Source organism: Rhopalosiphum padi, chromosome 2 (genome assembly GCF_020882245.1).
Source record: "Rhopalosiphum padi isolate XX-2018 chromosome 2, ASM2088224v1, whole genome shotgun sequence".
NCBI lineage: Eukaryota > Metazoa > Arthropoda > Insecta > Hemiptera > Aphididae > Rhopalosiphum > Rhopalosiphum padi.
Window position 1 is genome coordinate 76,056,031 of NC_083598.1, and position 19,194 is coordinate 76,075,224.

A 19,194-nucleotide genomic window follows, 5' to 3' on the forward strand; every position below is an offset into this window, starting at 1 on the left:
TAAACTGTAATAATAGGTTATGAAAAAACTTGTATTAAACTAAAATATGTTTGACCAAAAAACAAATATTGAATTAATATTACAAAAATACCATATATTATCAAGGAAAAAAAGATGAACATTTAAAAAGTCTATATAAGGTACTCGGATCCAAGATATTAATAAAATGATAAGAAAATAATATATCTATAAAATTCTAGAATAAATATAATTATTATTTGACAATGCATGTCTTTATGATTAGGTTTTGAATTAAAAACCTAACTTAACCGATTTTGTCAAAATTATTCTGGTTTTATAAAAGCTATTTTTTTATTAATGTTAGTTTTTCTTAATTATTAAGATTAGTAAGTACTGAGTATTTATTATTATTGATCCCATCAAAGTACCAACTATATTACATTTTCTACCAATTGCAATATTAAAGATTGAAACGATTTTGGATCAACGCGATGGAAGGTACAAAAACAAAATATACTTCAGAGCAAAACCAGCTACGGACCTAACCCGTATTATAATAATATTATATGTTTTCGAGAGACGAGAGAACATCGTGTCCATCGCAATAAGTCACTGTCTCGATTAGGTAATACATATACATATAATAATAATAGTAATATAAAAATAATAAATGCATTCGGTGGCGTTAGTGGGTGGGTCGGAGTTCGGTGGTACGAGAAAAGTGGCGTATTTAAGGCGCATTATCTTTGGTGCGGAGAGACGTGCGGCCGCCGACGGGGTCATCACCTGAACAGCACAATAATGTATAGTATATAACGACCGGAGCGGGTTGACCAGGGTGTGTGTGTGTGTGTGTGTGTGTGAGAGAGGTGAGCAGAAAAAAAGTCCGACTAAGCAGCCGTGAAACGCGTTAATGTCCGTGCATTCCGTGTTCATGGTAAACGATTTGATCGATGGCGCGACAGGCACAGTCCGTGCGTGATTAAGTAGAAAATGAGCGGTTTCCTCGGGCGCGAGATCCTATAGGAAAAATCAATTAATAACGGATCCTTATTGCGGGCCTACATATTATATATATATATATAATAATAATGATAATAATAGATATGACTGAAAAAATGTATTTAGTAATATGACTGCGGCGGTGGCGGCGGTGACGACGATGACGCTGTACTTAAACGCGCGTGTATAATGTAATAAGCGATGTTGAAAATTGAATTTTCGACGGGACGAGGGAAATCGTCGGCTAGGAAAATTAAAACAAAAAAACTGATCATTGAAAATCGTAGACGCTCTAGTCGTCGCGGCTACCGAGTTCGTCGGGATAATAATAACACAACATGATGTTGCGTACATAATATCTATAGGTTATGTGTGATTATGTGTGTATGATGAACTGTTGAGCCGTATACAGTATTATACACCGATAATCAGTCGGTGTGCGGTCGAGGTTGACCCGCCGTCGTTTCACGGGGAAGAGGTCGTTTTAGTGTGTGTGTGTGGTGTGTGTGTGTGTGTGTACGCTGCTCATTCAAGGTGACGTTTAAATGTGGGGAAAAAACCCGAAAAATAACATGCACATTGCACTGTGGGGGTTAGAGATAGGTCGAAAGCGATAAATATATTACGATAGTCTAAAACGAATCACGTGTTTCGAATACATAGATCTTGTGAATTACTGTTCTATCCCTAGAAATGCCTTTCGATAATATGATGCACTCGTGTGTTTAAGACACACAGAAAACACGATACGACGGACAGATGCTTTTAGATGAAATAATCATGAATTCAATATGTGCACCGACGTATTTTTCGACCATGGCGTTATAATAATAACAACGTAGTAAATTATTGAAAAATCCATCGTGTATACTAGAATACTGTAAAAAAAAAAATATGTGTTGTGAAACACTTACATATTAATATTATAGTAACTATGTTCACTGGTAGTGAAATTTCCCGAAATTAATTGTTCTTATTTAAAAGAGCTTATCTCAAACTTAACACATATTATCTTACTATTTATATTTATCTAACTGCACAGCTATAAAAGAAGAGTATAATTAATTATCGTTAAATGTTTTGTCAATGATAAGACTATAAGTATGAGTAGCTCTAATTAACTGTTCTTGTAGACCAGTGTGCGAGTGTAAACAATTTTATATTAGTTAAAATATTATATCATAAATGGTTTTATAAAACGTATTCTAAAAACAATGCGTGTTATTACTATGCATTTCTAGTCAATGGAGTAATAATAAAAAAAACTGAATACATTTTTTTTCTTTTTCAAATACTTAACCTTTTACAAGATCGATTGCTTGTATGCTATACACATCGTTCAGTAATAGGTGTAAAATATAAATATTTATCCTTCAATAAAGTGTATTATCGAATATAACAATATAAATTATGACATAATGTATTAAAATTGACTTGTTTATAAAACTTGTATATACGTACTACCTACTATAGTTATCATTATATTTTTAGTCAATTTTTAAAATATAATATAATACCTAAGTATAACATATATAGACCCTTAGATTCGCAAAAATTCATTTCTATGTATAGGTATATTGTATTTGTTTTATTGGCACAAATTATTTGATTTCAATCATATTATATTAAGCATTATACACTATACACGGTGTAAATTAAAATAAAATAAACAATTGTCAAAACCTCCAAATAGATCTTATATAGTTATAAAATACAAATCAGTTATGAAAATGTAGAGGCTTTGGGGTGACAAAGGAAAGACCCTAATCATTTTTTAAATGGGTTAAATAATTTTTCATCACAATTAATACGGCAGCCTGACAGCACGAGACAATAAAATTTTTTAAGAATCTCGTAGTTCGTTGTTTAGGTACTGAAAGTTAAAATAACATTTTTATATCGATATGCTAATATCTATAATATCTATTATTTAGTATGATATTGATATACATAATTATTATATACATTATATTCTATTTTCAAATTAGTTATAAAAATATTTCGTTATTTTATAAATATAATGATGCATATTATTTGGTATCTTTATAGAAAATTCTATTGTGAGTTGTTGTCATGGAGCTACTTTCTTGTGGAGTTCTTGGGGCTATAGCTTGGGTTGCTCTCCCCTGAATCCAGACATGATTATAATTAATAATAATAACAATTTATTGTTTTTATTATTATTTATTTATTCACTCCTAAATAGAAAATTGGCAAATATTAGCGAAGAAATAATATGAAACATTTATAAATAAGATTAACATACTTAACATAATTATGATAAAATAAACATAAAAATTGTATATTATTATACTAAACTAGATTAAGAAACTAAAGACCTAACTGGGTCACAGAATAAGAATAAAAATTAAATTAAATATAACTAACGTATCGAAGCATTTTTTTTATAGAAACTGTAAGTTTAATAGTTTAACTAAAACTTTTAGTAAGTTATAGGATAATAAATACAGATAAGTGATAGGGATATGTGTGTATAGTATTGCCAAAATATAACGATTGAACGTTTGGTTATAATTATCTATCTATTATTTGTGAATTCAAAATTAGTCAGTTTTGGGTCGTGTGCTTCAGTTACGTATACGCATAATACGCTCTATAAAAACCGACATCCCTAGTTGGTGGGATTTTTTCCCACTCAGGCCCCCTTTCCCCGCTCTACGGGAATTTTTGCGGCCTCCTTCCCTCGCCAGCGCCGAAGTTTTCCAATTAAAAGCCATTACTGCAGCGAAAAGTTAAAAGGCGCTCGCGCCTGTTTTTCAATCAGCCGAACAACTCGGCAAAAACCGATATGCTCTGCTATGCCGCGGCGCATTCACGCACACAAATAATAACCGACCGCCGAGTATGGAACGGCGAGGTAAGCGGGGTAGGGCAGGACGCCGCCACCGCCGTCTCATCCATCCCTTACACCCTTTCACGTAGGGTATAAAAATAAGAGTAAAAAAAAAAAAAAAAGAAAAAAAAATACGAACCATAGTGTGTAACGAAAGGATCTCAATATCCACTCTCTCTAAAAAGTGGGTTTCTTATTGAAATCAAACAGTCGATTGATAACGGCGCGGCGGCGGAGCTCGCATGATTAATGGTCGTTCCGCGGCGGTGATGGCGGCGAGCTCGCCCGCCGAAAGTCTCTGGTGATGCAAAAAAAAAAAAAAGGAAACACGAAAATAGGTTTTTCCCGATTCGAATAAAAACGCAAACGTCAGAATGACTTAAGCCATTGCCTGCACTGCCGACAGTTTTAAATGCGAAAGCGATTACCGTGGATGAAATAAAATAATTATGTTAAATGTTATTACATGCGCACGAAAATCACGCCAGACTTTCAGCCATAATTTCTATATGGCAATGGTGTGACTCGTACGTAATTTAATATATTATAATATTTGTTATTTGATAATAATAACAGAATACGAATAATTAAAGCGTTATTATGTATACATATTTCGTTTTACAATCGAATCCGTCGTAAGTCCAAAGTACTTACAGAACTATATAAACTGCAGTATACTGTGTAGTACGCGCCCTCGTCGTGCCATTGCAGCAACAGTACGAAGGGGTGTCGAAGTCATATATACCGACGTAATTTAAAGTTGTCAGTTACTGTTTCTCCCTCTGAAATCGTCGTTGTAGATAGTTAATTTTTGGTCGGTCGGGGAAATGTTGACAAACGACAATTAATAACACTGCTTCAGTTTATACACCGAAAAATTGGAAAATAGTTCTCGTGACTTTCGTCCGCGAGAGTTGAAGAAATAAAACAATTCAAGTGCTAAGACCCATTTGTCATAAATACGTATCGAGAATTCTCTTTTTACACTATATATATATATATAGCGACGTGTTAATCGCAATATATTTACGGTGATGCGGAACAAAATGATCAAATGTATAATGTATAGGGTAGTTAAATGTGCATACACACACACACACACACACACACACACACACACACACACACACACACACACACACACACACATACAATTTACATATTATTACATTTATGTAATACGTGAATGAATAAATGTACTGCCGAAATCTAAATACATTAATCGAACAACAACAATTATTATTATACTCCGCGGCTATATTATTTGGGCTTTGGTCTAGTTTATTTTGCACGTTTCAATCGCGATGTCTTTGTGGAAAACAAATAGGTATTGCACGTCTTATGCAAAAAAATCGCTGGTAACAATATAACGGCACAGACCATAACATAATCTATAATATATACTTACGTCAATAACGTCTGCTGCTTGAGGTGTGTGTCTGGTTACATACGCATTTTATAATACATATTATTCTACACAGCATAGGTCTTTGGAAACTCGTAAACCGAGAAAACGTTACGCAATAATATGTGTACGTTTTTTTTCTTTCTTTTTTTGAATAGGCTCACGTTTATTTTTAGTTTCGTCTTAAAATTTGAATAACATGTGGCCGTGAACACAGGTCGCCGCCGCATTTTAATGAATAATTTACAGTGGCTATCGGATTATTCTGAAATAGAAAAATTGCACCATAATACATTCAGTCGACGGACCAAGGTTTGGATTATGCGTATCGCAAGCTATGTATTATATAGGTATATTATTGTATGTATAATGTTAGTGCGTCGTTCGAGTGGTACCCGCCTGAACGTGAGCGGCTCGGTGTCTGTGACGTGCATGCCACTACGTACAGTATTATTGTAACATATTAATATATTATGTTAAAAATGTATTCGCAACCTGTGCCGTGGAAACCACAGGGCGGACGATTAATCAAACAAAGGACCCCATAAAGTTATTAACCAAAATAAAACGATATTATTAAAATGTTGTGAGCTTATAACACTATTTGAATTTGTACCAAGGTACAATAATTACTTCGACAGCACAGTCCACGGTCGATGTTTGGCATGCAACCGCAAAGAGCGTTATATGGGCATTTGTGTAATACACCTACGTTTTGCATGTGTAATGTGTATATCTTAGAAAAAGATTATATTGAAGTATCGCACTTCCAGAAAGACTATACTCATAGTCCCACCCTAGTTCAGTTTTGAAAGAAAAAATACAGGTCAAGATTGAGACGAATCTCAATGACTGCTGCATCTGATAGCGTTTTTAATGATCTTCATGACTTTCATTATAAAAAATACTGACAAATTGAAAAAAAATGATCAGTTTAAAATAGTATTGCAAATTAGTACCGTGGAATTATATGATATTTTTTTATCACTCCGCCCTAAATCGTAATAACCTTTATATAGATATCACTTTTTAATGTGTTATTATAGTAATAATTACTAACGAAAATGTATATACAATAAAACACAATATATTTTTTATCTCTGGCAGTGGTCCCGAGTGCCTAAGACAATATAATATATAATATTACCTATTCGCTGTATGTAATCCTATATTCGACCATACATTACGTGAAAACGTTTATGACGTATACCTACTCCTACACGGCTACACAGGTCGTACTAATCACCATCACAATAGGTACATGGTAATTTTCTCAATATACGTATAACTATGTAAATACATATAACAATCTGTTGTTTTTGTTAATTTATATATATGTCTAAATAAGTTACTTTTTTTTTTTTTTTTTTTTAATTGAATTGTTTCAGCTATGCTTTTCGACGTGTGCACGCAGAGCAGATTAACTCACAACTTTCGTACTTGCATAAGCAACACGCTCGTAAGTCACAAGTATGATCGTGTGTTGAATGTTCGTTCGAGAGTGTGACCGAATAAATGATTATAATGACTTTTACTGCTACCAATAAAAAAAAAAGTTATTGCTAATGCGTGCGGTGTAGTCAACTTAACGTACACGCGAGTGACGAAGGGAATAACGGCGTTGTCGTTGTCGTGCTCTGCAAAAGGTATTACAAAACGTAAAGCCTCCTCTCTGCTACAGTTTTAGTATACATACCACCTATACATATAACACCGATAAAATGTATAACTATGTACTTAATCATTTTATATGGGATTGATGAAATGCTGTTCATTGGTTGCAGGACTGCGCCCCACACAAAAAAAGTCAATTACCGGTAATAGTCGTCATTACTATTGGAAACAGTACTGCAACAACAGTTCACTTATTAAAATACAAATTGAGAATCGAAGAAAAAAATAACACGCACACTATGTTTATTTCATTATTTTTTTTTATTTTTTATTTATTTTTTTATCATTATCATCGTTTGGATTCTTACAGAGAATTTTCAAAACACACCGTAACATCTTTTAACATATTATCTATTTACAATGGAAAAAAAAATTAAAAATTAAAACAGGCATATAATTTTTTGTATAGTATATAATATATATCATATTAATATTATAATATTAAATAAAGTAATTAAAAAAAGAAAATCCTGGTTTCCTTTTCACGGTATAATATTACAATATTATTACTCGTGGGCAAAACTGTGAAAACATTTGTATATATTCGTATTATAATAAACCTTGTAGATAAACTATACGCGTTTAAAATTTAATGTATATTATGTACAAATTATTATCATTGAAACATTTTTTTTTGTTTTGATTATAATTATTTATTTATGCTCTCGATCGATACTCTAATGATTCGAGACAAAAAAAAAATATATCATGAGTGACAGCAACATGACAAGACTAATAATTATAAATTAATATATTAATATTTTTTTTTACTATACAGTATACACTATGATAGAATCGTCTTTCTACATCTAGTTTACAATTTTTTCTTTTTACAACAAAAATCAAACAATAAATATTGCACTTTTATAAATTAGATAGATTGAAACACTGAGTTTGACCATCGACATGGCAAAAAATAAAATAAATAATAAAATCGGGAAGCTGGTCATGATTTTAAATAAAATAGGAGAATAAAATAATTAAAGAAAGAACAATAAAATAAGAAAACAAATTATAAAAAACAACTAGGTATTTTAATGTTTAAATATTTTGTTCTTAAAAACTAAAACATAATAATGATAATAATAATAATAATAATAATAATAATAATAATAATAATAATAATAATAAAATAAAGAAAAATCACAGACTCTGGGTTAACACATGTACAGAAAATAGTTACAGCGTAATTTATAATATATTTTATACCTTTTTATATTATTTATTTAAGTATATGTATATAGAATATTTACATTTTGTCGTTTCATTTATAATATCATGAATAATTTACGATAAAACCGTATAATAAAAATACTATTAATAGAAACACGAGTACGTGTGCGACGACGTTTAAATATATGATATATTATTATAACGATTTTAAAATTACATTGTAAATTTTCTCTCAATTTTGTGAAAACCGGTTTGAGTGTAATAGTAAAACATTGCGTTTAAATAACTTATAAATTATAATATTATATAGTACTGCCGATGAGTTCGTTTCCGCTAAAACTCGGCCTAAAAGCATGTAATATTTAATACTTGCGTATTATGTCCCCTACACTTCTCGGGACCCGGTCCTCGTCGTGACCGACGGTCAAAAATAAAAGTGTTATAATGTGGCGAGTCGTAAATTATGCGCGAAAGACACGCGGTCGATTACTGTAGAGATGGGTCGGTACGATCGGTACTTGTGCCTGCAGTGTACGCGCAAATAGTGCAACGGCAACATACTCGTGAAACAATCGTATGAAATATTATTGTATGGTATGAAATCGATCTATATGCATTGTATGTAGATTCCACTAGAATGATGCGTGCCATACGTATAGGTAACAAATCTCGACAAAATCAGTCTCGCGACTAATACTTGTTGTAAAAAAAAAATGTTACAATATATTATATCAAGGAAAGTCGTACGCGCGTCCATGGTATACGTATTAAAAACACATCTGTATCGATCCAAAATGTCTCCTATTTTATCGACAGTTATTATCACATTATCTACTCTTTTCCACCGACCATTTAATATATACGATATATATAAAAAATAATTTGAGCAAACGCTATTCTCGCCTACACCGCGTGGTTGTTTTCTATACGTTTTATCTCGCGTAGTCTTCTCGTTTATGTTTTATTTTTCGGTTTTATCGTACGCACTCAAATATTTAGATTCACGCCGTCCGGAATCGGAAGCAATAAGGGTTGTTTATATTATTATGCATACGAAGGGCGTATGTGCAAGAGGATTTTACGATTGCTTATTATTGAAAATCGGTCTTGGACGTATTTTTTAGATGAAATGGGTGTAATTGCTATACGCGGTATAATCGTAATGCGTGCTCATTACTGACGATATGACAATAAATGATCGTTAAACTCGGCGGGGTCAACTATTATAATAAAACATGAAATCGAAACGAAAGGTATCGAAAGAAATGTTTTTTTGGTTTTTTTTTTGTTTTTTTTTTTGTAATTTTTTTTTTATTATTACGACGTGCGTTCGTCATATATTATTATATTATTATTTAAAAACACATAATTTACACGATTACACGATACAACACATTATTTTACGATGTCCAAGCGATAAAATTAAATACAAATCGCAATAATAAATGAATCATATAATAGTATAATTACCTACTGAAATATAAATATATAAACACATCGTCATATATTTATATTCACGATAATTGATATATTTGTACACTTTATTTACACATATTATTATATATATATCGTTACAATATGACGACAGATATGCGCAGTCGCGAATTTCGCGCACACCCGTCGACGTGCGTAACGTCCGTGACGCGCTCTCGCACGTCCCGTGAGTTTAATTTTTTCAAATTGTTTTGTATGTATATTATTAATTTAACGGTTGTCTTACCTATCGCGCGTTCGCCGTTCGGCGACGCCACGGCCGTGGCCGCCGTCGATGTGGACGACGACGGAGACGACGGCGACGACGCCGCCTAAACGGAACCGTTAAATTAATAATACGAATCTCAGGTGGTGAGGTGCGTGAACGGGTACGGGGTGCCGTAGGGCTGGGCGGCCATGTGATAGTGGTATGGCACCATGTTCATGCTGGCCATCTTGTGTTCCTTTTTCCACTTCATCCGCCTGTTCTGGAACCATATCTTTATCTGCCGTTCGGTCAGGCACAGCGCGTGCGCGATCTCGATCCTCCGCCGCCTGGTCAGGTACCGGTTGAAGTGGAACTCTTTCTCCAGCTCCAGCGTCTGGTAACGGGTGTACGACGTGCGCTGCCGTTTCGTCTCGCCGTTGGCGTTCACCGTACCTGCAAACATCGAACGCAAAACGCATGAGAACAAACACTTACGACAAAAATTACGACAATAATAATGTATTACTGAGTGTGCTAGTGACGTAGCCATAGAAGGGGGGCAGTGATCCATGACCCCCCCCCCCATCCTATTTTAAAATCCTGACTACGCCACTGGAGTGTGCTATATAACATACGTATATTATATATATACATATATACAACGATTGGGTGTCTGGTAATAATTATAATATACTGTGTAGTAGGTATAGAGGTGTACAAGCGAAGTAAAGCGATTTCAATGATAAGAGATACAAAACATATATTTATCTGCAATATAGGTAAATTCCTACCTATAGAGTTGGTCTCCACTTGCAAGTATAATATGCCTATACGGTCGAGCAAAACGAGTTGGGACTGTTGTTTTGTTATATCAATAACGACTGTTCGTTAAATATTGATTTAAAATCAAGTTTAGAGTTGTGACATTGTATCATAAAGATTTTAATTTTATGTTGAGTATAATAACTTTCAGAACACGAGTTATGTTAAAGTATACATATTACATTTATTTTTCATTTTTAATTCAATTATATCATTGATTTTACGCTTTTAAAGTTGGTTGTTAGCTGTATAGATAATTTTATAGACAATTTCTGTTGTAGAATAATTGATTCGATCATAATATTAATCGTGGTGTTTCTCAAAGGTTATCTGCATAATATTACATACCTATCTATGTATGGATTTGAATATTTGTTTTTACATGTCATGATGCAATAGAAATTCGACAGAAGTTTAATAGTGCGGTGAAAATCGAAAGGACAATAATTGTGGGTTGTGGCCTTTGGAGTTGAGAATACCTAATATTATACATAGGAGTATCTCATATAAGAATTATGTGTGGTGTGTGGATACATTTTGATACGATTATATTAGAATATATCAAAATATATGAGTATTGAATATACGTATAAATTGCAAGGTTCGTTGTTGTACAATTAGTTATGTATATATAGTATGATATTATAGATATTTAATATATTTATATCTATAGCAGTGTATACCAGTGGGTTTTAGTGAGACATTTAAAGTACAACACAGAAGTTGTTAATGTATAACAATATACGTATCGATGTATGCTTAGAATATAATTGTATACTACGTATAAACGGACACACACACACACACACACAAATACATTGAGCGAGCAAACAATAAGACGTAATTGACTGTTCGTCACTGCTGCTCGAAACAGAGCTCGCGTGTACTGTATCGTTATACACATAATATAAATATATATATATATATATATATATATATTGTAGAAGACGCGTGTATATAAATATGAGTATATATGTATATATAGGTTTAAACGCATAAAAGAATCGCTGAAAAGCGCGCACCACAGTGCAGAGCAGTTATAAATCTCTCATATAATTAGACAACCTGTTAAACGGTCTAACGAGCATTTTTTCAACACATCTCGTGACAACGTAGTTATATTATAATATGTGTATAGATAGCTAATGTGTATTATTATTATTGTTATAATACATCAGAGGTGCAAGCCTTAATTGTTCCAAGAGCGCACGAGCGCCACAAAGTCTGCTGACGTCTTTATTATACTCGTATACCTTACACGTAGTAATAATATATATTCTATCACTGGTACAAATATGATGATTTGAACAAAAGTGGAAAAACCGATGGTCGAAACGACAGTTATACGATGGAACAAAAACACCGGATATCCGTTTCGTCACAGACTCCTGTAGGTATAATATAGTGTCTACCGATATGTATAATTTTAAATCTGTTAATATCACTGTGTACGATCCGATACTGTAGTGCGCGTCACACTCGAAAAACGTTTAATCCCTCATACAGCGTCTAGACCGTGTACCGTTGTATCTGGAATTAGCGGTCGTGCTCGAAGAAGGGGGGGGGTTGCATTCGAGTTGACATTCCGAGACAAATTTCGTGTACTTACACGACACGGGCATGTCTTTTTTTGTTTTCCGCGCGTGTATTCTACTAGTCGGTGTTGACGTGCATATGACACGCACATTCAGAGGTTGCCAAAAATAAAAAAAAAACAAACAAAAATATAGTCAAAAATGTGATAACATCGGTAAGTCACAACGTAAATCATCTTTTCTGCGTTTCGCTGACTATAGCATATTATGATTATTATAGTAATACGTTAAACAAAGCATGTCGAAGCTTCTATTAAACTGTATCATTTCAAAAGTTCTTTATCGGTGATATTACAGTTAATTTACAAAAATGTATGATACTTAATATGCTCTATAATACTTGAAAATAATTATAATTGTGATTATGTAAATAATATTGTGTTTGTGATTTTAAAGACTTCGAGTATTTAATATACAATATAATATGTGTATTATGTATATTTTGTGTCCACCACACCATTCTAATAATGGTCTGTATAATTTATTAGATCATCGTCTTAGCGTATGAACTCGAAATCAGCCGACGGTCGATTTGGGCACCAATTATTCCAGTGGTTGAGGTTCTTGTTTATATTTTTCACGCGTCGCGTCGACGGGATTCGGTTGTCACTGCGGCAGACGACGCGTCTAAAACGGTGACAGATCCGACTGCGGTACGAGACATGTCGGTAATGACGACGTCGTCGTCGTCACCATTGCCGTCATCGAGTGGGCGCATATAGTAATTATTATTATTATACTATTTTTTTTTTTGAAATTGTTATATATACATTTTTTTGTTCGGGAAAATGTCAAAACCGCCGACGAATTTTTGCCCCGCGAACAGACATTTCGACGACTAGCGATGACGATAATAATAATCAGACAAATTAACCGTTGACGTGTATCGTCGTGTCCGTGTTTTATTTTAGACTCTTCATATCCCATAATATTATTCATGAATATATATATATCCATCCGTTTTAGAAATAATAACGGGTCTTTAATTTTTCCATCAGCTTAATTATGCTTTATAGACAACACGACCGCGTTGCCATATTACATTATATCATAATATAATAATATCATCACTTTTTTGCTAATCACATGTTCACAATATATTATAATAATACACCTTATTATTATATATATACTTATTAAGACATTATGTACCTTATATCACAAAATTACAGCTGCAGCTATAGATATACGAAGTTATAATGAACTAGACGTGATATTTTTGGTTATCCTTTACTGGATGCATTTTTTTAAATTGATTTCGCAGTAGTTAATACGTTGGCATAGGATCATATAGGAACCTGGATCCCCGCTATTGATCACTGGTCGTAAACATTATCGAGTGAGCGCATATGATAATTAAAAAATTTCCTATAATAATGAGTTTTATTTTTCAATGCATTCAATTATTATAATTGCAATATTATCTGTTTAAAATATTACAATATACTAAAATACAATAAAAATAATTACTTTTTGTGTGTTAAATTTTATTTTTCTTAATACCTACTATATTATAGTTTATAACGACGTGCTGACAAAAGCTCACTTACGATCGTTTTACAGCTGCAGACACTCACGGAGATTTATTTCGATTATGTTTGCCAATTTATTTCTAGTATACATATAATAATAAATAATACAATTTAAACAATTATTTGATTATATGGTATATTGCATAGTATAGGTATGTTATATCCATTTATTTTACTGTGGTCATTTTGTATAATATGATTATTATTGTCACCCTCTTATTACGGCAGCTCATATACATTACAAAATGTCTATAGTATACGTTTACGATAGACATTATAATATAATTTTATTATGGTCCATCGATCCATTAAATACATTTTTTTTTATAATAAAATATAATAACAAATTAATTAAATACATCGTTAATATATATATTTAATAACGAATTTTCAAGTAGAATTGCTCAAAAATAAATAGCTATACTCTTATTTAAAACTATGACGTAAAGAAATCTATATAACAAAAAACAGTAAATAATTTGCGTTGCAGCCGTCGTCTGCAAATGGCATTCGAATAGACTTAAATCTTGATTATTTTATTTAAAATATCAAGAGGTCAATTTGAAATTTTAAAAGGTCGTTTTTTACATATGCATACTGTTCAAGTATTTTAATAAGACCAATTTTAGCAAACGCTTGTTCGTATAATTTAAACCGACTATGTAATTCTTTGAAAATAAAAAATGATTAATTTAAAGATCATTACTCATTAGTAAACAAAACAGTCAAGAAAAATACTTTATTCATTATTTAGATTTTAGACTATTATGCTCTCTATAGATTTTTGGTGAAATTAATTTAAAGTATTTGTCGAATGAAATAATGATTAAGAATAACAAAAAATGATGAGTATATTTATTGTTACAACAATAATGATCATTTATAATATTTAATGACAAACATAATTCTATTATTACATATACCTAGTTGGAATATTTTTTCTATACCATCAAAATATAGACTAAATAAATAACAACATTTACAACCAAATGTGAGCTATTAAATTTGCATTTCATTTATTACATACATAACGTTAAAACGGAATATATAATTGACAAATTTAAAATAAATTCAACACAATATTATAATATTATTTTCACTGATATAGGTACTACTACTAATAATAATATTATAATAAAGTATATTTATGAACTAATTGATGAATTAAACACAAAAATTAACTTGTAATAGAATTGGTTATTTTGGATAGTAGGTATATTGAAGTGAGTGCGGAAGGTGGCCAAGAAGGGTAGAATATGAGTGGGAACATAATTCGGCCATTTTCCCATCACTCAAGCAGTCATAATACACACGAGGTACACCATAATCCGTATTGCATTGTATTTTGTATGGAAAAAGATCCCATCGAATGACTTGACGTTTTCAACGATGACCGTGCGACTTTGATCGCGGCCAACCGTTTCGCCGCCGCCATGGCCGACCGCGACCAACTGTATTCAACGAGTTAATATCATGTTGGTTAATATATGTTATACGTTATATACGAGCCTACCCTTATTGTATTGTGGCCAGTGAATCGGTACGTAGATAATAATAAATTTGTTTCGTTGGCGTTCGCGGACGGCCGGCCGGACAGCGAGTAATTCGTAATAATATGCCAAATATATTATAGGTACTGTATAATACATTGTGTGAGTACAACATTTGTGTTATTGGTGCATGTGATGCGTGTGGAAATGGAAAACCACGACCTGTGAAAAACCCCGGTTGCCGCCGTGGTTATACCCATGTAGGCTTTTGGATGAGGAGCGGTGTGGGTGGAGGGGAGAGTTGGAAAAAAGAAACGTTCGAGAAGAACGCGTCGGCAACGGTGCAATAATGTTGTATATCTATATGCCCCGCAACAGTATATACGCGAGGTAAGTGAAAACGATTTGAGTGACGGGCCGACCCGCGAGCGTATATAAACCCGAGTGCGTGGCGTACATACACACGCGTTGAAAAGAGAGTCCCGGACAGTTATAAATGGCCAGACGGCGGTGTAAGGCGCGCTCGCCCCTTCGTCGTCCCTCCCCGTCAAAAAAAAAAAAAAAAAACAGTCGAAATAACCTCGGTGTGCGAGTTGGTGGGTTTCAAAATTGTGTTTATTGAAACCGACTACATACGCGTATATTACATGCGTGTGCGCGACAACGGTCCGCGCGTATATGTGAGCGAGAGCAAATAATAATAATACGAAAAAACCTTATAAACATTATATATATATACCTATACGAAGGTACGTCATGAGACGAGTGAGAACGAATGATGGGAGTGGGGATGCAATGATACTATATAATATAGGTAAACGCGTACGCGCAAATTTACAGCGGGAGATTTTTGAAACAAATTGAATCGGATGGTAAGTCGGAATTTTTTCTATATAATAACATTTTGCGCGTAGCTCTATACCTTTGTGGATATTATACTTACTATATATATTATGACATGCAGTCTAGATCCGTGGAGCTCGGCAGCGGCGTAATTGAATGCGACGCTACTGGCGCACTGCGCGGACGCGGTCCGAGAAACCGTGGTACAAATCGTTCGCGTAATGTCATGCCGTGGTTGGGGTGGTGGGCCGTCACGTATCAAACGGCAAATTATATCGCGGTTATGACATATACGGGAAAGACGCCGCACCATTACCGGTCAGAGAGACGTCGCGTGTATGTACATATATATATATATATATAATAGTATTATACCCATCAGCTAGGTAGTGGAAAGGGGTGTATTGTAAGGGTGTGTTTTTATAATAGTTTTAGATCGTTCACGCTCGAGAGTGTGTGTTTCAAAAAGCAGGGTGCATAGGTATATAAAGCTAATTGCGCGGGGTGGAAGACCGTATATATCTATCATTTATATATATATGTATATATGTACCTTATTGGTATCTATATTCTATACCTACACGGAAGTTTTCGTCCAAGACATTCTAACGTGAATCATGATAGTTTTTACTGTAGTATATAAGTATAAACAGTGTATATATGGCCACATTATACGAGTATACCAGTATACATATAAATTATTGTCGTTTTTATGTGTTATAGCTCATTAAAATAATAGTCGCGAGGCTCGTTCAAGTGTATAATATTATTATATACTTGAGTATGTACCTGTGTATAGTTTATATATAAAATAAACTATTTAAAAAATAACGTGATAATACACTCACGGTGAGCGTATACGCAAAATTGTATGTGCATACTAAGCGCCAGATTAAAAATGGTTAAAAATAAACGATTCGCCCGTACTTGCCAAGTGCTCCCACATTTATGGAAGTGACCAGGCTCGCGAGCACACATATATACATGTATAATAATGTAATAATAATAATAATAATAATAATAATATTATAATATACTTTAAAAAGCGCACACCGTATCCAAACTCGATTTAAGCGCAATTTATAAACGTTGCCAAAGAAAAATAAAATAAAAAAAAAAATAGTTTTGTTCACTCGCATAGTTGTCTATCTCCGTAGTCTGTTGTAATAATATGCACTGTACTTATATATATATATATATATATATAATAAATAAATATTAGACGCTGTGATACTTAAATAAAAAAACTTCATTGAAAGTCCAGTATAAAATAACTAAACAAAAATGTAAATATTTCAATATATTCAACATTTAATGGAAATAAAAAATTAATTGTTTTAAATAAAATAAAACAATCTTTAATATACAATCAAAATCCAATTTGTTACTGTATATACAATATATATGAGGTAATCAGATCACTTATCCTACTAACGCTACTGTATAGGCAGAAACATTCCAAAATTATAACAGACATCAAAATATTTAATAAAATACATTATGTTAAAACTATACTACTCGAAATTTATGAAATTAATTTAACGAAAAATATTGTCTATTCAGTGTAATATATCTTAGTATATTATAGACATAACACTGTACAAGAATATTATTACTACATCATAATTAATTGTGATTACCCTATGATTATGATTATATTTGATGTCCATTTAGCACACGCCCGTTATGTCGATAACATAAAAAAAAATATTAATTATTGCTGGTAGTTATTATATGCCTCCATATATTTTATTACATTACATAATTTTAAGTACAAAAAAAATTAAATAAACACATCGATTACTTTAACATTGCATGATGATGTGTATACACATTGTTAACATAATTAGGTATTTAATTTTTATTAAGTTTCTTTTCTTTTTTTTTAATTTCTTGTCACAATGTTGCTAGGCAATAAGTAATAATTGTTAGTATTTATTCGTTGTTACAAATTTTATTCAACCGATAATAATATACACCATATATGCATCCGGTGACTCATCATAAATTGATAAAAAATTATTCTGGACCCCTTTTCATTATAAACGATTGTCGGTCATTGGAATATATTGTAAGGACGTAACTATGGATATAACATCGAAAGGTTATATTAAATTAATAATTTTTATAATTCACAAACAATTTAACAGATTTCCAAACTAGTATTTACAAACGTAATATTTGTATAGTTCAATTAAAATGTAATTAGAAATTCGATATCTTTCATAACAATAGTATTGAATTATTCTTATTTAGGAACATAGAAAATACAAATTATATAACTAATTTATTTCTTTTATTCACGTTTTATACATAAACCTATCTATAAATTATAATATTTCAACAAAATATTCTTTCAAACGGGTTTTTCAATAAATAATAAGATTAATACACAAAACTTACATATTATGTTTTTTTTTTTTTTTTTTTTAATATTATCAGTTATGACTTATGATGAATGAATATCATCCATAATATTGTTACAAGAAATACGATCGTGTAAAATACAGGGATGTAGTCCTAAAATTATTAAGTTTATATACCTAAGTTTCAGCTTTCACCAAAACGGTATTGCAGCTTATAATAATTATTATAATATCTTAAATTACAATGAAAATTAAGGTTATTTTTTATATAATATTATTATGTACTATTATGTAAGTGCTATTGTTTTACATTTTTATCGAACCATCATAATCATACGTGCGTCATATTTACTGTAAAGTAAAATACAATACTGTGTATTGTACACAATACAATAATTCTCTCAATATTTTCCCAACTACGTTTTTATTACCTTGAATTGATAGACGAAAGTGCTCAGTAGTATGTATCTTATCATTATAGGAATCAGTCCGTTTGGGTATTTACAGCGTTATCTTATGATTATACGCGATCAACATTCAACGGGTCAATTAAGAGACCGTATTTATTTGTAAAAATCGTTGGACGTATTGATCGGGAGGTATATAATATTAACATACCACAACTATGGTAGTAGTATACCGTGTTTACATACAATGATATAATCAGTGATTTTCTCAAATGTTTTCTAAAAATACCTATAGTAATCCGTCGGTTGTATGGGATCATAAATATGTAATATTTTATTGAGGATCAAACGTTGTTATATAAGTGGGAGTGTGGTGTTGATATGAACAT

At 32.2% G+C, this 19,194-nt stretch overlaps 1 protein-coding gene across 1 annotated transcript in view; it reads right to left on the bottom strand.

Annotated features, from left to right (window-relative positions):
• Positions 1-7,138: 7,138 nt before the first annotated feature.
• LOC132920103 (homeotic protein Sex combs reduced) overlaps positions 7,139-19,194 on the bottom strand; it is a 32,160-nt gene continuing 20,104 nt past the window's right edge. Inside the window, exon 2 of the mRNA XM_060982185.1 lies at positions 7,139-10,203. Coding sequence (XP_060838168.1) covers positions 9,908-10,203 — 296 coding nt within the window. The 3' untranslated portion in view covers positions 7,139-9,907. The remainder of the gene's footprint in view (positions 10,204-19,194) is intronic.